Source organism: Melopsittacus undulatus, chromosome 11 (assembly GCF_012275295.1).
Source record: "Melopsittacus undulatus isolate bMelUnd1 chromosome 11, bMelUnd1.mat.Z, whole genome shotgun sequence".
Taxonomy (NCBI): Eukaryota; Metazoa; Chordata; class Aves; order Psittaciformes; family Psittaculidae; genus Melopsittacus; species Melopsittacus undulatus.
This window is the reverse complement of record NC_047537.1, coordinates 18,056,675-18,073,998: the sequence shown is the minus strand read 5'-3', so window position 1 is coordinate 18,073,998 and position 17,324 is coordinate 18,056,675. Positions and strand designations below refer to the sequence as shown.

The window sequence follows — 17,324 nt, the reverse complement described above, 5'->3', positions numbered from 1 at the left end:
TACCTTGGCTGTCCTGGAAGCTAATTATAGTCTTTAACTGTGTATACCAAGATCTTGTATGTACTAATGTACTTGTTGAAGTCCTTTGAAAGTGCCTTGCTGATAGGGGAGCTATTTTTGCATCAAGAAGTCTCCATCAAACTTTTGCAGTTCATTTACAGGCAGTCTTTTGGTGTAGTTGGACAAGGTGAAATTTGTGTTGTCTGCTCCAGGTTCTCCTCCTTCAAGCTGGACTACAAAGTTTGAATGGAGTATGGCTTATTTCCTTTTGGACTTTAAGCATAAAAGCAGCTCACTCAAATTGTCTGTTGCTGTAATAACGGTTATGTTGATGTATTTGTTCCTGTTATTCAGATGGTCGCCCGTTGTACGTGCTGAGATTGGGACAGATGGATACCAAAGGCTTAGTGCGGGCTCTTGGGGAAGAGGCCTTGCTGCGCTACGTAAGTATTTTTGGAGCCAACAAGTTGCTAACAATGTGATATTTTCATTTAGAAATTTCCTCCTTTGCCAGAACATTCATCACACTGGATATTGTGATGTACTCTCTGGCCGTCTGTTTTTGGTTTCAATACATCTGAAAGCTCCTGGTATCTGATCTTCTGCATTCTTTCCAACTGCAAACTGATGGCGGAAAGGCGTAGCTCTTGGCAGCTCCCTTAGTTATTGGTTAGCATTTTCACAGATTCTTCTGCAGTTGTGCAGTGCTCTAAACTTCAATCCCTGCATTTGTACAGAATATAAAATGCCATGCTCAGATTTTATCAAGCCTGTGCTCCAAGGATAAGAATAACTTATTCTTAAAGAAAAAGTACTTGCCTGTAATTTTGCCTTTTCTAAAGGCACCGCTAAGGCTCTGTTATTGTGGATCTGCTCAATTTCCAACCCAAAAGATGGCAGAATTCCAGGTTTGCAGTGATTTTTTTTTTGTTTTTGAGTCCTAAGAATGACAGTCATGGCCATAATAACCACTAGAAGCTGGGGCTGGATTTTACTTTTTCTCTTCCACTGGCATTTCCAGGCATATACTATATTTTGCTTGTTTGCCCTGCTTCTGTTTCAGGACTCTTTTTTACAGCTTAAAAAGAGGCTTTAATTTCTGAGTAAACAAGAAATCCATGCTTAAAGGGGCAGGGGGACTTCTTATCTGTATCACTCCTGGGGATGAGTTTTGAGGAAGATCTTGTTTATCTTTTACTGCCTTTCTGGAAAAGTACATTTATTTTTCAACAAGATCGATCAGTGGGGTAAATGTAGTGATTTCTAGTTCATTCTTTTGGGGGAAAAAGTTAATGCTGGTTGAGTTTGTAGTTTTAATTACACTTTGAATATAAACCTTTTCTTTTTCCTTTATCCAACCTACTTAGTTTAAGACCATCTTCTTTAAACGACATGTCTTGTTGTACAGGTTCTTTCAATAAATGAAGAAGGACTGAGGCGATGTGAGGAGAACACAAAAGTATTTGGCAGGCCAATAAGGTAAAATACAAGTGGATCTACTTTTTGGGAATTACCTGGTTTCATGGGGTGTGAGGGGAACATGAGGCAATGTGATGCTGCTGAGCAAAGTTTATTAACGGGAACAAGAGAGGGCTGTGTGTCTCACAGGCAGATACAAGCACAGTTATAGTTAACTGAGAGCCTCCTCAGTTACCCCTGGAGTGGATCTGCATGGCAAAGCCTGAGGGAAACACACATCTGCTCCAGCAGTCTCGGTGTGTCATGCTCATAAGGGTTCTACATGAGGGGGTGTTATGCTCCTGCTCTCTTCTATTGATGTGCATCTGCAGAGCAATGCAGCCTAATTCACATTTCTCTTTTGGGGGGATTTTATAGTCAGACATTGGTACAGAGTGCCAAAAAGTTCAGGCTATGATATAATGGATAACCTTTCCAGTAGTTTCAAGTATTGTTTTCATGTTACTTGAGCCTTAGCATGGACTGTGGATGAACATTACACTCAGTTTTTGTTTGCATTCTCCATTTTACTATGCAGTTGCTCAACTCTTGATCCAAGGTAAACTCACAAGGCACTTTGTGGAACCTGGGGTCTAGTTTTCCAAATACTGGCACAACTTCATGTGAAGTTCAGTCAGAAATGTCTTGTTACCCCATCTTCAGGTCATTGTAGGGCTCACTTATGCAAGTGTAACTGCATAATGGTTTTAATGGTGTGGAATGAATGCAGGACTGGCCCCAAAAAGAAACAGTGTTTCTTGGATTCTTTTCAATTTCTGAGTCCTTCCATTACCCTGTGAGGGTTCAGGGATGTGTGGTATGCCTGCTTATCTTGTCCCTGTTAAAGAACTTGCTGTCCTAGCTCTCAGTGGGAGGCCAGATCCGAGTGATAGGGTTTATGTGTGGAAGTGTGAAAAAGTGCTGCTCACTGGATCTCCATTTGTAGAAGTAATCCTAAAGGACTACATACCGAACATTTAAAGTGAAACAAAGAAGGGTTTACTGTTACATAGAAGCCATAATTTAATGGATGCTAGCTGGTAGGGCACAGAGGTAAATCTTGAACCTGTGCCCAGGGCAAGAACTGAACTTGGAAAGTAACTAAAGCATGTGCTAAAGGTCAGTATTTAGTATAAGAACATACCTCTTCCTATAGAAAAAGCTTCTTTCACTGAGACCTGACATCAGAATTAGCTTTGGCGTGTATTGACGTTATAACTGTACCATGCTGGTAGGAAATCTGCACTGTAAATGTTAAATTGCCTTGTTGCAGCATGGCCATTTAATTGATTTCCCAGTAAAATCAATGGTTTAACTTGGGTGGCCTTTGACAGTATCTTTTTTGGCTTTATCTTAACCTTCACCTGGTGTCTGAAACACCTCTGGGGAATACATGTGATGTGCAAAGTGATCATTGCACAGACTCTGTAACCATGCTTGGCATGCTCTTAAGATATTTCTGTTTGGAGGACCTTAAACTCCAGTGTCTACAGGTAGTACAAAACAGGAAGGTAAAATAGAAGAAACCAAAACATGTAGTAGGATCCACACATTTCAGTACATTGGACGCTTGCATAAGGAAAGAGAATTTTGATACTATTGAGGTTTTTCTTTTCACTTTTGTCTTTCTCAAATCCAGCTCTTGGACCTGTCTAGTAGATCTGGAAGGTTTGAACATGCGGCATTTATGGAGACCTGGTGTCAAAGCATTGCTAAGAATCATTGAGGTGGTCGAAGCTAATTACCCTGAGACTTTGGGTCGTCTTCTTATCCTTAGAGCACCTCGAGTATTCCCAGTTCTTTGGACACTGGTATGCTTGTAATTCAGGGTATTCCTCAGCTCTCTCAGCATACTGCTACACACTTGTTTGTAAGAGCTCTTTAGAGATCAGGTTTTATAAACAGGAATGTTACCAGTTGGAAACATTTCTCTTTATAGGATTTGTGGGGTGGGTTAAAAAACACTACCTGAGAACTTGCTTATGCAGTCAGTTAATTTAGCTTCATTGTAGTGTGAACTAAAGAGGATGGTAACGATCAAACTGATTCCTTCAAAATTGATTTGAGAAAAACAGATGAGCCTGATTTAATCTGGTTTTCTTTGTTTGTAGGTTAGTCCGTTCATTGATGACAACACTAGAAAGAAATTCCTTATTTATGCTGGAAATGACTACCAGGGTCCTGGGGGACTGCTGGATTACATCGATAAAGAAATCATCCCTGATTTTCTTGGTGGAGAGTGCATGGTATGAATATAAACTAGGATATATAGCAACTTATTTGTGGGGTTTTATTGTTTTTCCCTTCCATTCCTTTAAACAAAGAGCCCTTGAAGCGCAGGATGATTCCTAATGTAGTTTGGAGGCAGGGACTATGATTTCCCAGGCTGTTTTCTTCTGGATGCACAGTGAATATCAAATAACTTACCAAAATAGCCAAGGTTAAAAGCCATAGTCTGTTACCTGTCAGGTTCAAGCCGATGTGCAAGAGCTGTCACCATCAGAAGAGTCTGTGTCACCTGAAAGAATTAACCAATACTGTAAAAAGCCCAAGGAAATACATGGCACACCTGCTAGCAGGGCTTAACAAACAGCCAGGACACCTAGCCCACAGCAAACTAAAACCATTGCTTTACTGCAAGATACTGTAATTTCTCCGTCCCTTGTCATGTGCTTTAGTAGCTGTTCCCTGCATACCCTGTGGGTGTCAATTGAATCTGTCATTTTAACATCTCAATGATACTGGTAAGGTTTTTCTCTGTAGTGTTTTTGACCACACAGGCTCACTGTTGTGGGTGAGGTTTAGGTTTAGGAGTGCAGCTGGGGCATTTTATGGAGCCTCTGTCACACTAACACTTAAATGACTTTTTTAACACTTAAGTGACTTTTTTTTTCTGAACTCAGCTGTGTTAAATTATCATTTCAGGCTTGCTTTTTAAGCCCCTGTGTACTTTTTTAGGTTAATTTCTGTACCGTTCTTGAAAATTCGTCTAGGTCTGTTCAAATACAGTATCAAATTATAAGGAAGCCCTGTTACACATGACAGAGTAGAGCGTGTGTTTATCTTGAGTAGGCTGTTTTCTGCTGCAGCAGTAGCTTTCAGTGGAGAGAATTTGTGCTATCTAATTTAAAGCTCAAGAAGCTGGCAAAATCCACTGCTTAATAAGCAAAAGTGAATGTTACCAGACAGCAAATTGCAGCAACACTTGTTGTCAGTCACAGAAAATGATAGTCTCTTCTGGACTCCTGGATATATGAATAAAAATGACTTCTCAGAGATTCCTTCAATTCTGTGTTGTAATGCAGTTATCAAGCACTCCTAGGAAACCTATCTCTGATCAGATAGTTGTCTAGCTTCATTACTAGAGATATTTTAAAGAGAAGTTTGCTTGGGAAGTTGTGTAATCAGTTCTAGGACTGAGCTGTTACAGTTGTAACTTCAAAACTGTTACCTTCCTTGACTGCATTATCCTTTTTCTTGTTTGGAAACTTACTGCATCTCCCCATCCTCCTTCAATTTAACTACCTCAGTTTTTTCAGGTCTGTGTAGGCTACAGTTTTTAGACAGAGTTCCTGTTGCCACTTTCCTTGGGATTCTTAAGTGGCTCACAACTCTATAGGGCAGTATGAGTGATAACTATAGATTGACACAGTTATTTTCTATGGTGGTGACTGTTGTGCCTATACAAGATCTGTTCCCCTGGTGTCTAATTCTGCAAACTCAGCCAGCTCATTGTAAAATATATTTATGTATCTGTTATATAAGCTATAGAATTACTTTCAAAGTCTATTTGTGTCTCATTCTTAGAGTACTTGCTGAAGGTGAGTTTTGGTTTCTGAAGCTAGCAGGCAGAGTGTGTGACAGGGTGTGGATGTACAGAGGGGATACTTTATAATGGCTGTTTATGCTTTCAGTGTGAAGTGCCAGAGGGTGGGCTGGTTCCCAAGTCCCTCTATCGGACAGCAGAAGAGTTGGAAAATGAAGACATAAAGCTTTGGACTGAAACAATCTACCAGTCTGCAAGTGTCTTCAAAGGAGCTCCACATGAGGTATGGCTGCAGCATACCCTTTTCTTTCATCTCAGCCCTCTGCTCTGGACTCTTTCTTGATGGAAAATGGTTACAAAATTATTTAGTTGCCGAGCTTCTACCTTGTTGTTCTATAGTTCTGGTGCATAATGTTGCTTTAGTAGCTGAAGTTTGTGACCATTCCTTGTATCATCATCTTGCCATTTAAAGAACATGTCTGGTTTTCATTCCATCCAAATCTTCTAAGCAAAGACAAACAATATTCTCAGAAGCTACTTGAGAGCTTCTGGAAGTCATATGTTAAAACAAATGTGCTCCATCAGGAGAGGATTTGTATTTGTGATGACTTTCTAATAGTTGCTGGGCTTAGTTTCAAAAAAAAGCTCTGTTCTTTGTCTTCTTTTTTGGTAGGAGTTTGTCTTTACCGAGCAAATTGCTATTGTCTAATATGACTTTTCTATCTCAGGTTCTCATTCAGATTGTGGATGCCTCATCTGTCATCACATGGGATTTTGACGTGTGCAAGGGCGACATTGTTTTTAACATCTTTCATTCCAAGAGAGCCCCGCAGCCTCCTAAAAAGGACTCTCTGGGAGCTCACAGTATTACTTCTCCTGGTGGGAACAATGTCCAGTTGATAGACAAAGTCTGGCAGTTGGGGTGTGATTACAGTATGGTGGAGTCTCCCCTTATCTGCAAAGAAGGGGAGAGTGTGCAGGTGAGCCCACTGAATCCTCGTGTGGGAGCAGGTGGAGGCCAGCTCCAAAGTGACACATTCTAATTCACAATTACTATTGATGACTGAGTGATGATTCAGCTCCAGGCTATCTGCTTGCTTTTGGCTGACATTTTGGCTTCTGTTCGTAGCTGCATGCTGCAGGGAATGGGGATAGTATTTATATGGGATCTGCTGTGAAGGGAGGTTACATCAGTCCAATAGTGACTGAGATTGATCAGCAAGGACCTTAGGGAAGTTACCTAGGATGAAGTGCTCATCCTGAAAGCAGCAAGACATGCTGTGTGCTGTAATTTTGACCATTATTTTCTGAAGCAAACAGTCTGTGTTTGAAGAATATCATGGTCTCTTAGCACAGTAATGGGAGAAGTGTGGAAATTAAGACCTAGCTTCTGTGTGTTTGTCCCTCTAATAGGTACCATAAGAAGCTCCCTGTGGCCAAGGTTCCTGATTATTTTTTTCATGGCATTTGCAACCTATCCTTTAATTACCAAATTTGATATTACATGCAGCATATTTGCAATCACACTTTACCATTGCTTCTCCTTTTAACTTGAAATAAGAGTTGAAGAGCCTTTGAAAAAGCCGTTCCTTAAGTCACCTAACTGGAAGTGTTTTAACTGCAAATATGGGCAGTGACCTCTTGAACTGTAGTTTCTGTGAGGCAGGAGCCTTGACTGCCCTTCTCACAGTCTCAAAGGACAGTCATAAATGAAAGTAAGTGGAAAAAATGGGTATTATTTTAAAGGATAACTTTGTCCTTTTCAGTATATTTAAATCCTAACCCCTTGACTCTGGCAAAAAGCAGGAGGAACCTCTGGCATTGTCATAACTTCTATAAGCATGTGTTGTGTGGGGAATGTTGACCAGCACTGCCAGATGGCTGAGGAGCTGAAATACTGGCACTGAGGAAAAAATGATGGGCATCCAGGCAGGTTTTCTAAGCTTGGAAAAGAAAATTCAAGTCTAAAAATATTCATGTTGACAAAGTTAATTTTTCATTCTTGCTGTGGCTGCTTCCAGGGATCACACGTGACCAGGTGGCCTGGCTTCTATATCCTCCAGTGGAAATTTCATAGCATGCCTGCCTGTGCTACAACCAACCTGCCTCGTGTGGATGATGTATTAGCATCTCTACAGGTCTCCTCTCACAAATGTAAAGTGATGTACTATACAGAAGTAATAGGATCTGAAGATTTCAGGTATGTATGGCCAATGTTTACGAAGGTCAGGTGATATCAAACCTTTCTGATACTTAGATGATTAAGCACTGTCAAGTTCCTATAAATACATGTAAATTGTGAGGATTTGTGTTAGGCCTCAAGAAACAAGCCCTCAAGAAACAGTAGATAAATTCAGCCATTACTGGCACTGGGGGAAACTAATGTATAAAAGGGGTTAATTAGTTATCTCACTATAATCATCTCTGGTCACTTTGCTATGAAAGCATTGTGTGAGTTGTTGGGCTTGGCAGGTTGCCATGTAGAAATGGGTGCAACTCAAAATGGAATTGAGCCAGTTCAGTTCCCTCCTGGTTGATCTGTTTGACTGGAACTCATTCCAAGTCTCTTTGAACAGCATCTCTTTTTTACAAGGAGGTGTTTGGTGAACCCATTATCTTATGTGTAAGACAGAAAAGCTTTTGAGTATCTGTCCCAAAACTGTTACTTGCTTTTTATTCAGTGTGCAGACAAACCCAGTATAGATCCATAGCAGAAATCAAAATCTTTGTGTGTTCGGAAGCTTGAAACTACTTTGGTTTTTATTGCAGGGGATCCATGACCAGCCTTGAATCAAGCCACAGTGGATTCTCCCAGCTCAGTGCTGCCACCACCTCTTCTAGCCAGTCCCATTCCAGCTCCATGATTTCCAGGTAGTGCCACAACAGATGAAAATCAAATGGATGAGATGGCTGGACCCTCGCCTGTGGCAGCTGACTGCAATACACCATATTCAACTGGCAATTGTGCAAAAAACCCCCCCACCCCACTAAAGCCTTTTATAGATAGTAAAGTAGCTGTTTGAATTTTAAACTTAGTGGTTTTGGTCTTTGTTAGTTCCAGCAGCTAGTCTCTTCAGTTTAACCCTTTTTCTTAATGCAGCCATAAATACTTTTGCAAGTATGTTTGCACAGATCCTAACTCTGAACACAAGGGCTCTCACTGAAAGGAAAACTAACCAGTGCATCAGTTAGGAATCATTTTTAACTGTGTAAATGTTTAAAAGTAAAAAAGAAAAAACCCTACCAAAAGTGCTCTGTAGTGCATTAGAGATCAACTGCGAGTCTCCTGTCGGACGTTCCTTGCCATCTTAAGAAATCCCCCGTGGTCTTGCAGTACTGCAGACTGTTCTCCCATTGCCACCAAGTGATGTCCGAGACAAAGAAAAGCAGTTGCTGGATACTTGACTTTGTGAGTCCGTTCTTTTTCAAAGCATGCCCACAGAGCTGTGGCCAGGCTGTAAACACTAATACCTTTTGTATGAGCACATTTCTGGGGAATCTTGAGCTCTGGGTCTTGATGGGTTAAAGCAATTCATACTTTCCTTGGATTTGTGCTTGAAGCACTGTGGAGAGAGAGGCAGAGAGCAGGCTCTCCCTCACTGTGTCACACTGGGCTGATCCTGATTTGTTCCCAGCTCAGTGCTGGAGCTTCACTCCACTTCTTTAGAGCTTAAGCTTGCTTCTTAAATCAGCCCAAAGGAGTTATGGCTTACATCCTTCCTGTGCACTTTCCAATCCTTCTAGCCTCCCATTCTTCCCTGTGCATGTTAGAAATAGAGGTCTTGTGTTCTGAGCAGCAGAAGCTTTGCCATAGGCAGGGAGCACAGCGATCTTCACTGTGAGTGATGCAGCAAGAGATGCTCTCAGGAGTGCCTGCTCAACCACTTTCACTGCCAGAGGGGAACTGCCATTTTGGGGTTTGTCCCCATTCTACCCAGGCCTAAGAAATCCTACTTGAACTCTTTTTGTTAGTCTGTTCAGGTATCCTTCTACTTCAAGCCCTCTCTTCCACACACAGCAAAAGGCACAAAGGTGCAAAGAGCTCAGCTCAAAGCAGACAACTACAGACCATACATGGCAGTGGGGCAGAGAAGATTTTCGTTTGAAATGCAGCAGGATTTGCATTAAGTTAGACCCTGCTTGGTCTTTCCTCACCTTTTAGAGCTAAACTGTCCATCCATGCGAAAGGAACTGCTGTGGTGGCTATAGGCCCTGCTAGGAAGCCGGAGAGGCTCTATAAAATCTTGGGGAGACAGCATAAGTGGTGGCTAAGTGATAGAGGAGCTTGTGGAGGTATTGTACTTTCAGAGCAGAACTTGCTTAAGATACTGGATGCCTTGCCTGAGGAAAGCTGGTTCTGAACTCAGCATAAACCTTGCTTTATGACTGCAGAGTCTCTGAGAGAACCTCTCCTGTGGACCGGTTCTGGTTGCAGCTGACACGTGTCAGGTTTAGAGGTGCTGAGAGGTCAGTATCCTTAAAGTGAACCAAACTCATTTATTTTGTCTATTCTGGACTTAGAAATTGAAGATGGAGATGAAACTGTTACTTAGGCTGCCGTAAGTGTGCTGTTGTGCGAGAAAAGCCACCACTTTGGTGTCAAGCACTTCCCCACCCAGCGCCTGCACAGCAGACAACCATGAGTTGTGGCTTCTGGGCTGCTCATATGAGCTCTCTGCCTAGGAGGAACCTGAAGAGGTGCTTTGATTCTTGCCAAGCAGGAACCAGTATTCCCAGGCACAGGGAAGCCAGCACAGCAGGAGGCACAGTGAGGTTAATTAATGTAATGACACTCATGGCTCTTTGCAAATGCCACTTTCCATTTACTGGGCTGCAAGGGTTGAAGATGGTCCCCTTTCTTTCTCTCTCTCCCTCTCTCTCAGATGGCGATTTTGCTGACAACTGTAAAGAAACTGCTTCATTCAACACTCCACATCTGTCCAGAGGTGTCTGGCTTTGTAGACCTTTTTGGGTTGCAGTCACTTTTCAAGTCTGAAGATCTAGATTTTGTTTTGCACTTGAGCTGGCTCAAAAGTGGCACTTTGGGGTTTTCCTGCTGTTCATCTTAACATCTTTTAGAGCTCAAAGCACATGACAGCACAAACAGCTGGGGAGATAAAATTCCACAAAACCGGTAGTTCATCCTCCTCTAAGCAAAGTGCTGTGGCAATATGACTTGATTGCTGCAGTCTCATTAATTTCCCATATCCTGGTCTTTCTTTGTGTGATATTACTGCTCTTCCTTCTCCCTGCAAATGACTCTTCTGTTGGCTCTTTTCCTGTTATCAGTGTCCCCTCTGCACTCTCCTGTCTGTACTCATGAACTGCATATCAAATCCTGTAAATGTTTTGTATACATAATACCTCATTCTTGGTAATAAATACAGATAGTCTTTAAAAGATTTTTTTATCGTTATCAATAAATGTGAAATGTTTGGAGAAAAAAAAAGGATCAGCTTCTTTTTCATGCGTTTGATGCAGAGCTTCCAGTTTATTTTATGTGCTGAATTGGAGTCTGCCAGACCTGCTTTGTGGGACACTCCACCATTGAGGAGAAGCTTCAGCAAAGTTCTCTGTCTTGAGAAGCAGAAACCTGAGCAGGTACTGGTACATGGAATGTGGTTTTAGAGGGGAAAACAGCTTCTGCTGGTCACTTCCTTGTCACATAACAAAATCCTGCAGTCCTGGTCCAGCTCTGGGGCAGCAGCACAAGAGGGACGTGGAGCTGTTGGAGCGAGGCCAGAGGAGGCCATAGAGATGCTGTGAGGGCTGGAGCAGCTCTGCTCTGGAGCCAGGCTGAGAGAGCTGGGCTGGGGCAGCCTGGACAAGAGAAGGCTCCTGAAGGGGAGACCTGAGAGCAGCTCCAGTGCCTAAAGGGGCTGCAGGAAACCTGGAGAGGGGCTTGGGACAAGGGCCTGTAGGGACAGGCCAAGGGGAACGGCTTGAACCTGCCTGAGGGGAGACTGAGATGAGCTCTTAGGCAGAAGCTCTTCCCTGTGAGGGTGCTGAGGTGCTGGCACAGGGTGCCCAGAGAAGCTGTGGCTGCCCCATCCCTGGCAGTGTTCAAGGCCAGGTTGGACACAGGGGCTTGGAGCAGCTGCTCCAGTGGAAGGTGTCCCTGCCCGTGGCAGGGGTTGGCGCTGTATGAGCTTTATGGTCCCTTCCAACACAAACTAGTCTATGGTGCTCGATGAGAGCTGCTCTGTTCCTGGATGCAGCAAGGGCTTGGTATGAGGAGACTCTTTAAAGGTGAGCCTTTAACCAAAGCACTGCTCTGTAGTTACTTTGTGGACGCAGCCGCTGTGAGGGTTGGGGTTGTTTTAATTGAACAATATAAAGGTACAATGATGCTGCCTCTATCGGGAACAAACATGCTGCTCTAGAGAGTGGCTCAGTACTGCCACTTGCAGGGGTGAGAACCGTGTGGTGTTGGGGAGATGGGCTCCACGGTGGCCCCATCACTGACACCTCCTTGGGTGGGAGGCTGGGACTCATTTGGGGAATTAAGATTGTGTGTTTATTAGAAGCAGGCAAAGCTTTAGCTATTTTTAAACCAGGAGCCAATAAATGTCAGGCTGGGCTTTTCCTGACCTCTGGATTTGGAGCAGTGGCTGAATCACCCGTTTATGGTTGATCTTCCAGATTTTATCCATGCTGTAAAGCTTCTGAAATGACAATCTTTAACTGTGGCCATGGAGCCTGATCAGCAGGACCAGATGGCTGCCTGACCTACTTCCAGTTTGAACGTGTGGCCAGTGCTTTTGTGCCAGCCCATAATTATCATGGACCGGCTCACTGCCACTCAGGATATTACTGAAGACAAAAGCCCTTGAAAGGCATCGCACAAGGAGCTGGCTTGTGCTGCTTGGCTGTGCTGAGCCCAGGGGGGAAGCTGCCTTCACCAGCCAATGCTCCTCTCCTGAACTGAAACTGGCAGTGAAATAAGGGCTGAGGCTGTTCTGAGCAGGTGCCAGCGGTGCTGGCCAGGGCTGCTCCATCACACCCCTCCCCTTGGGAAGGCAGTGCTCTGAATGAACCCTGTGCTTTGGTTTGGGGGGTTGATGGGTGGCTGGTGTGCAAGCTTTGCTAAAACAGAGTCTGGGGGAGCCCAGCTTTGTGGGCAGCTCTGTACCCCCAAATGCACCGTCTGGTGCTGCTGGGGAGTTAAGGCACAAACCCCACCAGCCCAAGCCCAGGCTGTAACGGGTTTAAAGGTTGGACTTGCTCCTGAAGGTCTTTTCCAATGTCCTTGATTCTACAGAACCCACGAGCCGGGGCAAAGAGCTGAGGGGGGGGGGGGGGGAGTGCCCACTCGTGGAGCCGGGGCCGTGATGCGTTCCCAAGGGATAGGGCACTGGAGGCGGCTGCAGCCAGTCCCGGAGGAGCCCCACTAGATGGTGCCAGCAGCTCACGTACGGCCGCGGCCACCCAGCCCTGCCCCACTCGTGTCCCTGCTGCCAGGGATGCAGGATGGGGCTGGGGCTGCCCTCGCACCCAGCACCCCGGGGCGCTGGTCCATGCTGGGGGACCCAGGGCTGGTCATCACCCATCCCCATGGACAGATCCTCACCCTGTGCCCTCCACAAGCCCCAAACCACCCTGTCCCTGATGAGAGGATGCTCGGCTGTCCTTCGAGCATCAGCCTGTCTTTTGGTTTGCTCTCCTGGTATTTGGGATCTTCTGAAACAGCCGTTATCTCACAGGGGTCATGAGGAAGTTAATACTGGGGAAACCCCACTGGAGCTGGTGGGAGAAATAGTGTGGAAGTGAAAAAACATTGTGCACTTTGCAATGGCCTTAATCAGAATTAGCTCCCGAGCTGTAATTGGTTTGGATTAATTGTGTGCAGGACTCCACCAGGGAAAGGGAGGTGAAAGAGGAGGAATAGCAGAGTTAGGAAGATGGGAACTGAAAATACATTGTTGTTCCTCACAAGAGCATCTTAAACCAACCCAGGGTGGGCATCAGCCAGAGCCACCAACTGTGTTCGTAGTAAACCATTGTGTCCCTCTCACCACATAGGGCTGTAGGTGTGAGCACTGATGCTGCTCCCACCCTACAGCTCTGGGGACACAGGAACCCTGGCAGGAGCCACCAAAGACCTCCTGCAGCTCTCCAGGGCCAGTCAGTCTGTCTCCCTTAGTGCCCACAAGCTGAAAAGGGCAAGCACAAGGTCAATGCATAAAATCCCTCCTCTGAGCCTGCCTGTGCCTGTGGGTATTCACCCCCAAAGCTGTCTGCAGGGCAGGACTTGCTCCTCTCCCCATGGCTGGCACCAGCAGTGCCAGGTCCTGCCGAGGGGCTTTACCAGATCAGTGCATCCCCCTTTGGAGCTTCCCTCTAGCCATGGGAGAGGACAAACAGCTGCAGCTGCCCTGACTGTGGTCCCACATGAACCCGTCCATGACTGCCTAGGCTGTGGGTCTGTAAATACAGCTGATAATTGCTCCTGCTCCACTGGATTTCCCTCAGATCCCTCTTGGTCACTGATGGATGTTCTGTAACAGCTTCCAGAATCCTTCTCCCATCGCAGCTTGTGCCAGCAGAGCATCGCAGGGTTCACTTCCATCCCAGGCTCATGGTGCAGCCCCTGCCCTGCTCCTCTGCCCTCCTAAAGCCACCAGCTCACTGGCATGGGGGGTGAGGGCTGCCCAGGGTAAGGCTACTGGGCTGGGCTGTGGTGATGCCATGTGAGCACCAGCACAACCCCATGCTGTCCACCCTGGACTCAGCACCCTATGTGGAACCAACACAGCTTGAGGGGGGTGGCCTGGTAGCACCCATCAGCATCCAGACCAAAGCCAAGCAGAGCAGGCAGAGGGTATTTTTCTTGCTGGACATGAGGGTGAAAACCCCTGGGGCAGTTCTGGCCCTAGAGAGGAGCCAGCTGCAGATGGAGTCTCTGCAGGGAAAATCCTCCATAGGGTTTTCCCTTACAGACCCTGTTTTCCTGGGCAAGGGAAGTCCCTGTCTCCCCACCAGCCTCTCTGTGCCATCCCCATCCTCCTCCCCAGAGCTCAGGGTTTGGGCTGTGCAGAACTCGCTGGTGCTGGCTGGGCTGCAGGAGCAGTTGTGTGGCGTGTTGGGGACCAGCTCTGTTGAGGTCAGCCAGGAGATGGAGTCAGCAGCAAACCCAGCCCAACCAGTGCCCCTAAACCAAGGAGGAAACAACAGGATAAGAAACCACTTCAGTGAGCCCGTTGGGGATGAAGAGAAGGACTGTGGGCACTTGAAGTGACGTCTGGCACAACCACCCCCAGGAGAGCAGGGATGGATGGGATGGAGCAGGCAGAGCCTCGGGGCTCTGAGTCAGGCCACCAACGTCACAAGCTGCCAGCTCCTGCAATGCTGGAGCCCTGAGAGCGCCTGTGGCAGATGGGAGATGCTGCTGGGGTCTGTGCTCACTGGAAGAGGTCATAGGAAAGATGCTGCAAGAAGGGACCTGGGAGCTCAAACCCAGCAGGGGAAGGTAGAGCAAAGCACAGAGGTGCTGCCCTCATCCTGCAAGGTGCAGTCTCCTGCTTCAGGGAGGGCAAAGGCACAAATGTCAGCAGCTCCATGGCAAGTGCTGATGAAAGAAGAGGTTTTCAGCCCTGGAGCAAGTGCTGGGCTGAGGACAGAGGTGCTCAGGGCTGCAGCAGGTGCTCAGGAGCAAGCTGAAGACCCCTGACAATGGGAGTGCTTTTCCTCACCTCTTTGCAAGGAGGTTTGTAAGGGTATTTCTTGATGCCTTCTAAAGTGCAGGCTCATGCAGCAAAGCACCATCCATCAGCCCTCCCTGTGCAGAGCAGTCCTCTCCAGTCCTCTTTGCCAAGCTCCCAAGCTGTGCTGGGTGAGAGAGGAAAGAAGCCAAGTGGGCAAATATCAGCTTCACTGAATCACAGAATCCCAAGGGTTGGAAGGGGCCTCGAGAGATCATCCAGTCCAACCCCCCTGCAAGAGCAGGGTAACCTAGAGTACATCACACAGGAACTTGTCCAGGTGGGCCTTGAATATCTCCAGCATAGGAGACTCCAGAACCCCCCTGGGCAACCTGTTCCAGTGCTCTGTCACTCTCACAGTAAAGAAGTTCTTCCTGATGTTCACATGGAACCTCCTATGCTCCAGTTTACACCCATTGCCCCTTGTCCTACCACTGGATATCACTGAAAAAAGCCTAGCTCCATCATCCTGACACCCACCCTTTACATATTTGTAAACACTGATGAGGTCACCCCTCAGTCTCCTCTTCTCCAAGCTAAAGAGACCCAGACAATGCCTGCACCATGTCTCATATGGAAAAACGAATATGAGGTGGGGGGAGAGGGGGAAAGAGAGGGACTGGGCTTTACAATCCAAGTTTACAAGCCAGGATGGAGCCTGCCGCAGCTCCAAGTGGCTGGAGGCTGTTGGGAGGACATCCTTGCAGCCCATCCTCAGCAGAGGGCTTTAGCCTCCCTTTGCTCAGCACTATGGCTTTGCAAACACGATTTTCCTTTGCAAACACCATGCACAAACACAGCCATTTGTGTGCAAACGTACCCATCATCACCCAGCCCCAAAGACCCTTTTACCTGAGCCCACCACAGCAGACACCAGCGCTTGTGCCAGGCTCACTGGGGCACACATTCTGTGCTATCCGGAGTGTGGCACAGCAGCAGCGATCCCAGTTTGTGAGGGAGCAGGGCCAGAGAAATGCCAACCCCATCTGGCTGTGCCAGGTCGCTCCGCACCGCTGGCACTGCTCATGTGAATCAGGCACAAACCCTTGCCTTTGTTTTCTCCTGTTTGGGCATCATGAGCTTCCTGGGCTCTGTGGGACAGGAACTCACTGTAGGGTTATTTTGTCTTCATGCTGAACTCTTCCTGGAGATGTCAGCTGCCAGAACGTGTCATTTCTGCTTCACGGCTCTGCCTTAGCAGCCTGTGGACGTGACAGTGACAAGAAACAGCATCCTTGAAGGAAGAGCTCAATCTGGATGGTTCTTCTCTAACAAACAAGCGTGGCTGGGCTGAGCTGGACATTTGGGGTGGCTCTGAAGGGGCCAGGGATGTCCATGGATGTGGCTGTGGTGGTGGGGACATGCCATGAGAAACAGCCTCATTCACTGGAGATGCTCCTGAGCCCAAAGGAAGGACACAGCCATCACAGCTCTATCAAGGGCAGTGGGATGCTGCCTGCCCACCCCTGGGTTCTCTCATCGCCCTGGGCAATGGGAGGTTGCTGGAGCTAACTGGGTTGCTGCCCTCCCGGCCAGGGCAGGCAGGAATGGCAGGAGATGAAGGGGGAGTTCTGCCTGTGGTGGCTGCAGGTACCTGTGCTCATGGGCTCCTTCTCCCCATCCATACTGGGAAGATGCTTCACCAGTGTGAGCCTGCCTGCAGAGAGCTGCAGCCCTCACCATAGCCCCTGTTGCTCTGGGGCAGGGTGTAGAGCAAGGGCTGGTGAAATAAACACACTTTTGTCTTACCCCTGAGCTTGCAGCAGCCCAAAGTCCCCTTCTGTGGGCTCAGGCAGGATCAGTCCCAGTCTCACTGCTTTGAAGGAAGGGTTTAAAGAGCAGATCAAGAGGATCGCTCCTCTTGGATATCCAGTCCTCTGACAGCAGCCAAGGCTCACGCTCTTGTCAAGCACCACAGGAAGGATGCTGCAGAGCCCAGCAATGCTACTGCCCACAAATTGCCCTTGTTCCTGCTTGGCTGCAGAGGTTCAGCTCCAGGCCCTTGTGCCCCCTCTGGGCTGGCTGGGGAGCAGGGAATGGATGTGAGTCACATAATTAATGGCACAGATTAATGCACAACGGCCACGGTGCCAGTAAGATGGATCTGAGCACCGAGGTGTCCCCAGGGAGGACAATGTGCACCTGCAGGGCACCTCAGGCACCACATGGCATCCAGGAGCACCTCAGAGGCATTTGGATGCATTCCTTCCTTTCCCAGCTGGAGAAGACCCTGTTCAGGGTAAGCAGTGTCCCTGCTGCAGCCCAGGCGGGTGGTTGGCAATCTGCAGCCTTGCACTTTGATTTTCACCTTCAAGGCACATGAGCAGGGGATGCACTGGTGCTTTGCCTTCCATGACTCAGTTTACCCTGGAAAACTAAATCCCATTTCTCTTTCCCAT

At 47.0% G+C, this 17,324-nt stretch overlaps 1 protein-coding gene across 1 annotated transcript in view; it reads left to right on the top strand.

The window, feature by feature from the left end:
• The window catches only part of SEC14L1 (SEC14 like lipid binding 1), a 42,552-nt gene extending 31,889 nt beyond the window's left edge, over positions 1–10,663 (top strand). Inside the window, exons 9-16 of the mRNA XM_005144215.3 lie at positions 355–443; positions 1,409–1,479; positions 3,098–3,269; positions 3,570–3,704; positions 5,373–5,507; positions 5,953–6,204; positions 7,246–7,424; positions 7,994–10,663. Of these exons, the coding sequence (XP_005144272.2) occupies positions 355–443; positions 1,409–1,479; positions 3,098–3,269; positions 3,570–3,704; positions 5,373–5,507; positions 5,953–6,204; positions 7,246–7,424; positions 7,994–8,099 (1,139 nt within the window). The 3' untranslated portion in view covers positions 8,100–10,663. The remainder of the gene's footprint in view (positions 1–354; positions 444–1,408; positions 1,480–3,097; positions 3,270–3,569; positions 3,705–5,372; positions 5,508–5,952; positions 6,205–7,245; positions 7,425–7,993) is intronic.
• The last annotated feature ends 6,661 nt before the right edge of the window (positions 10,664–17,324 follow it).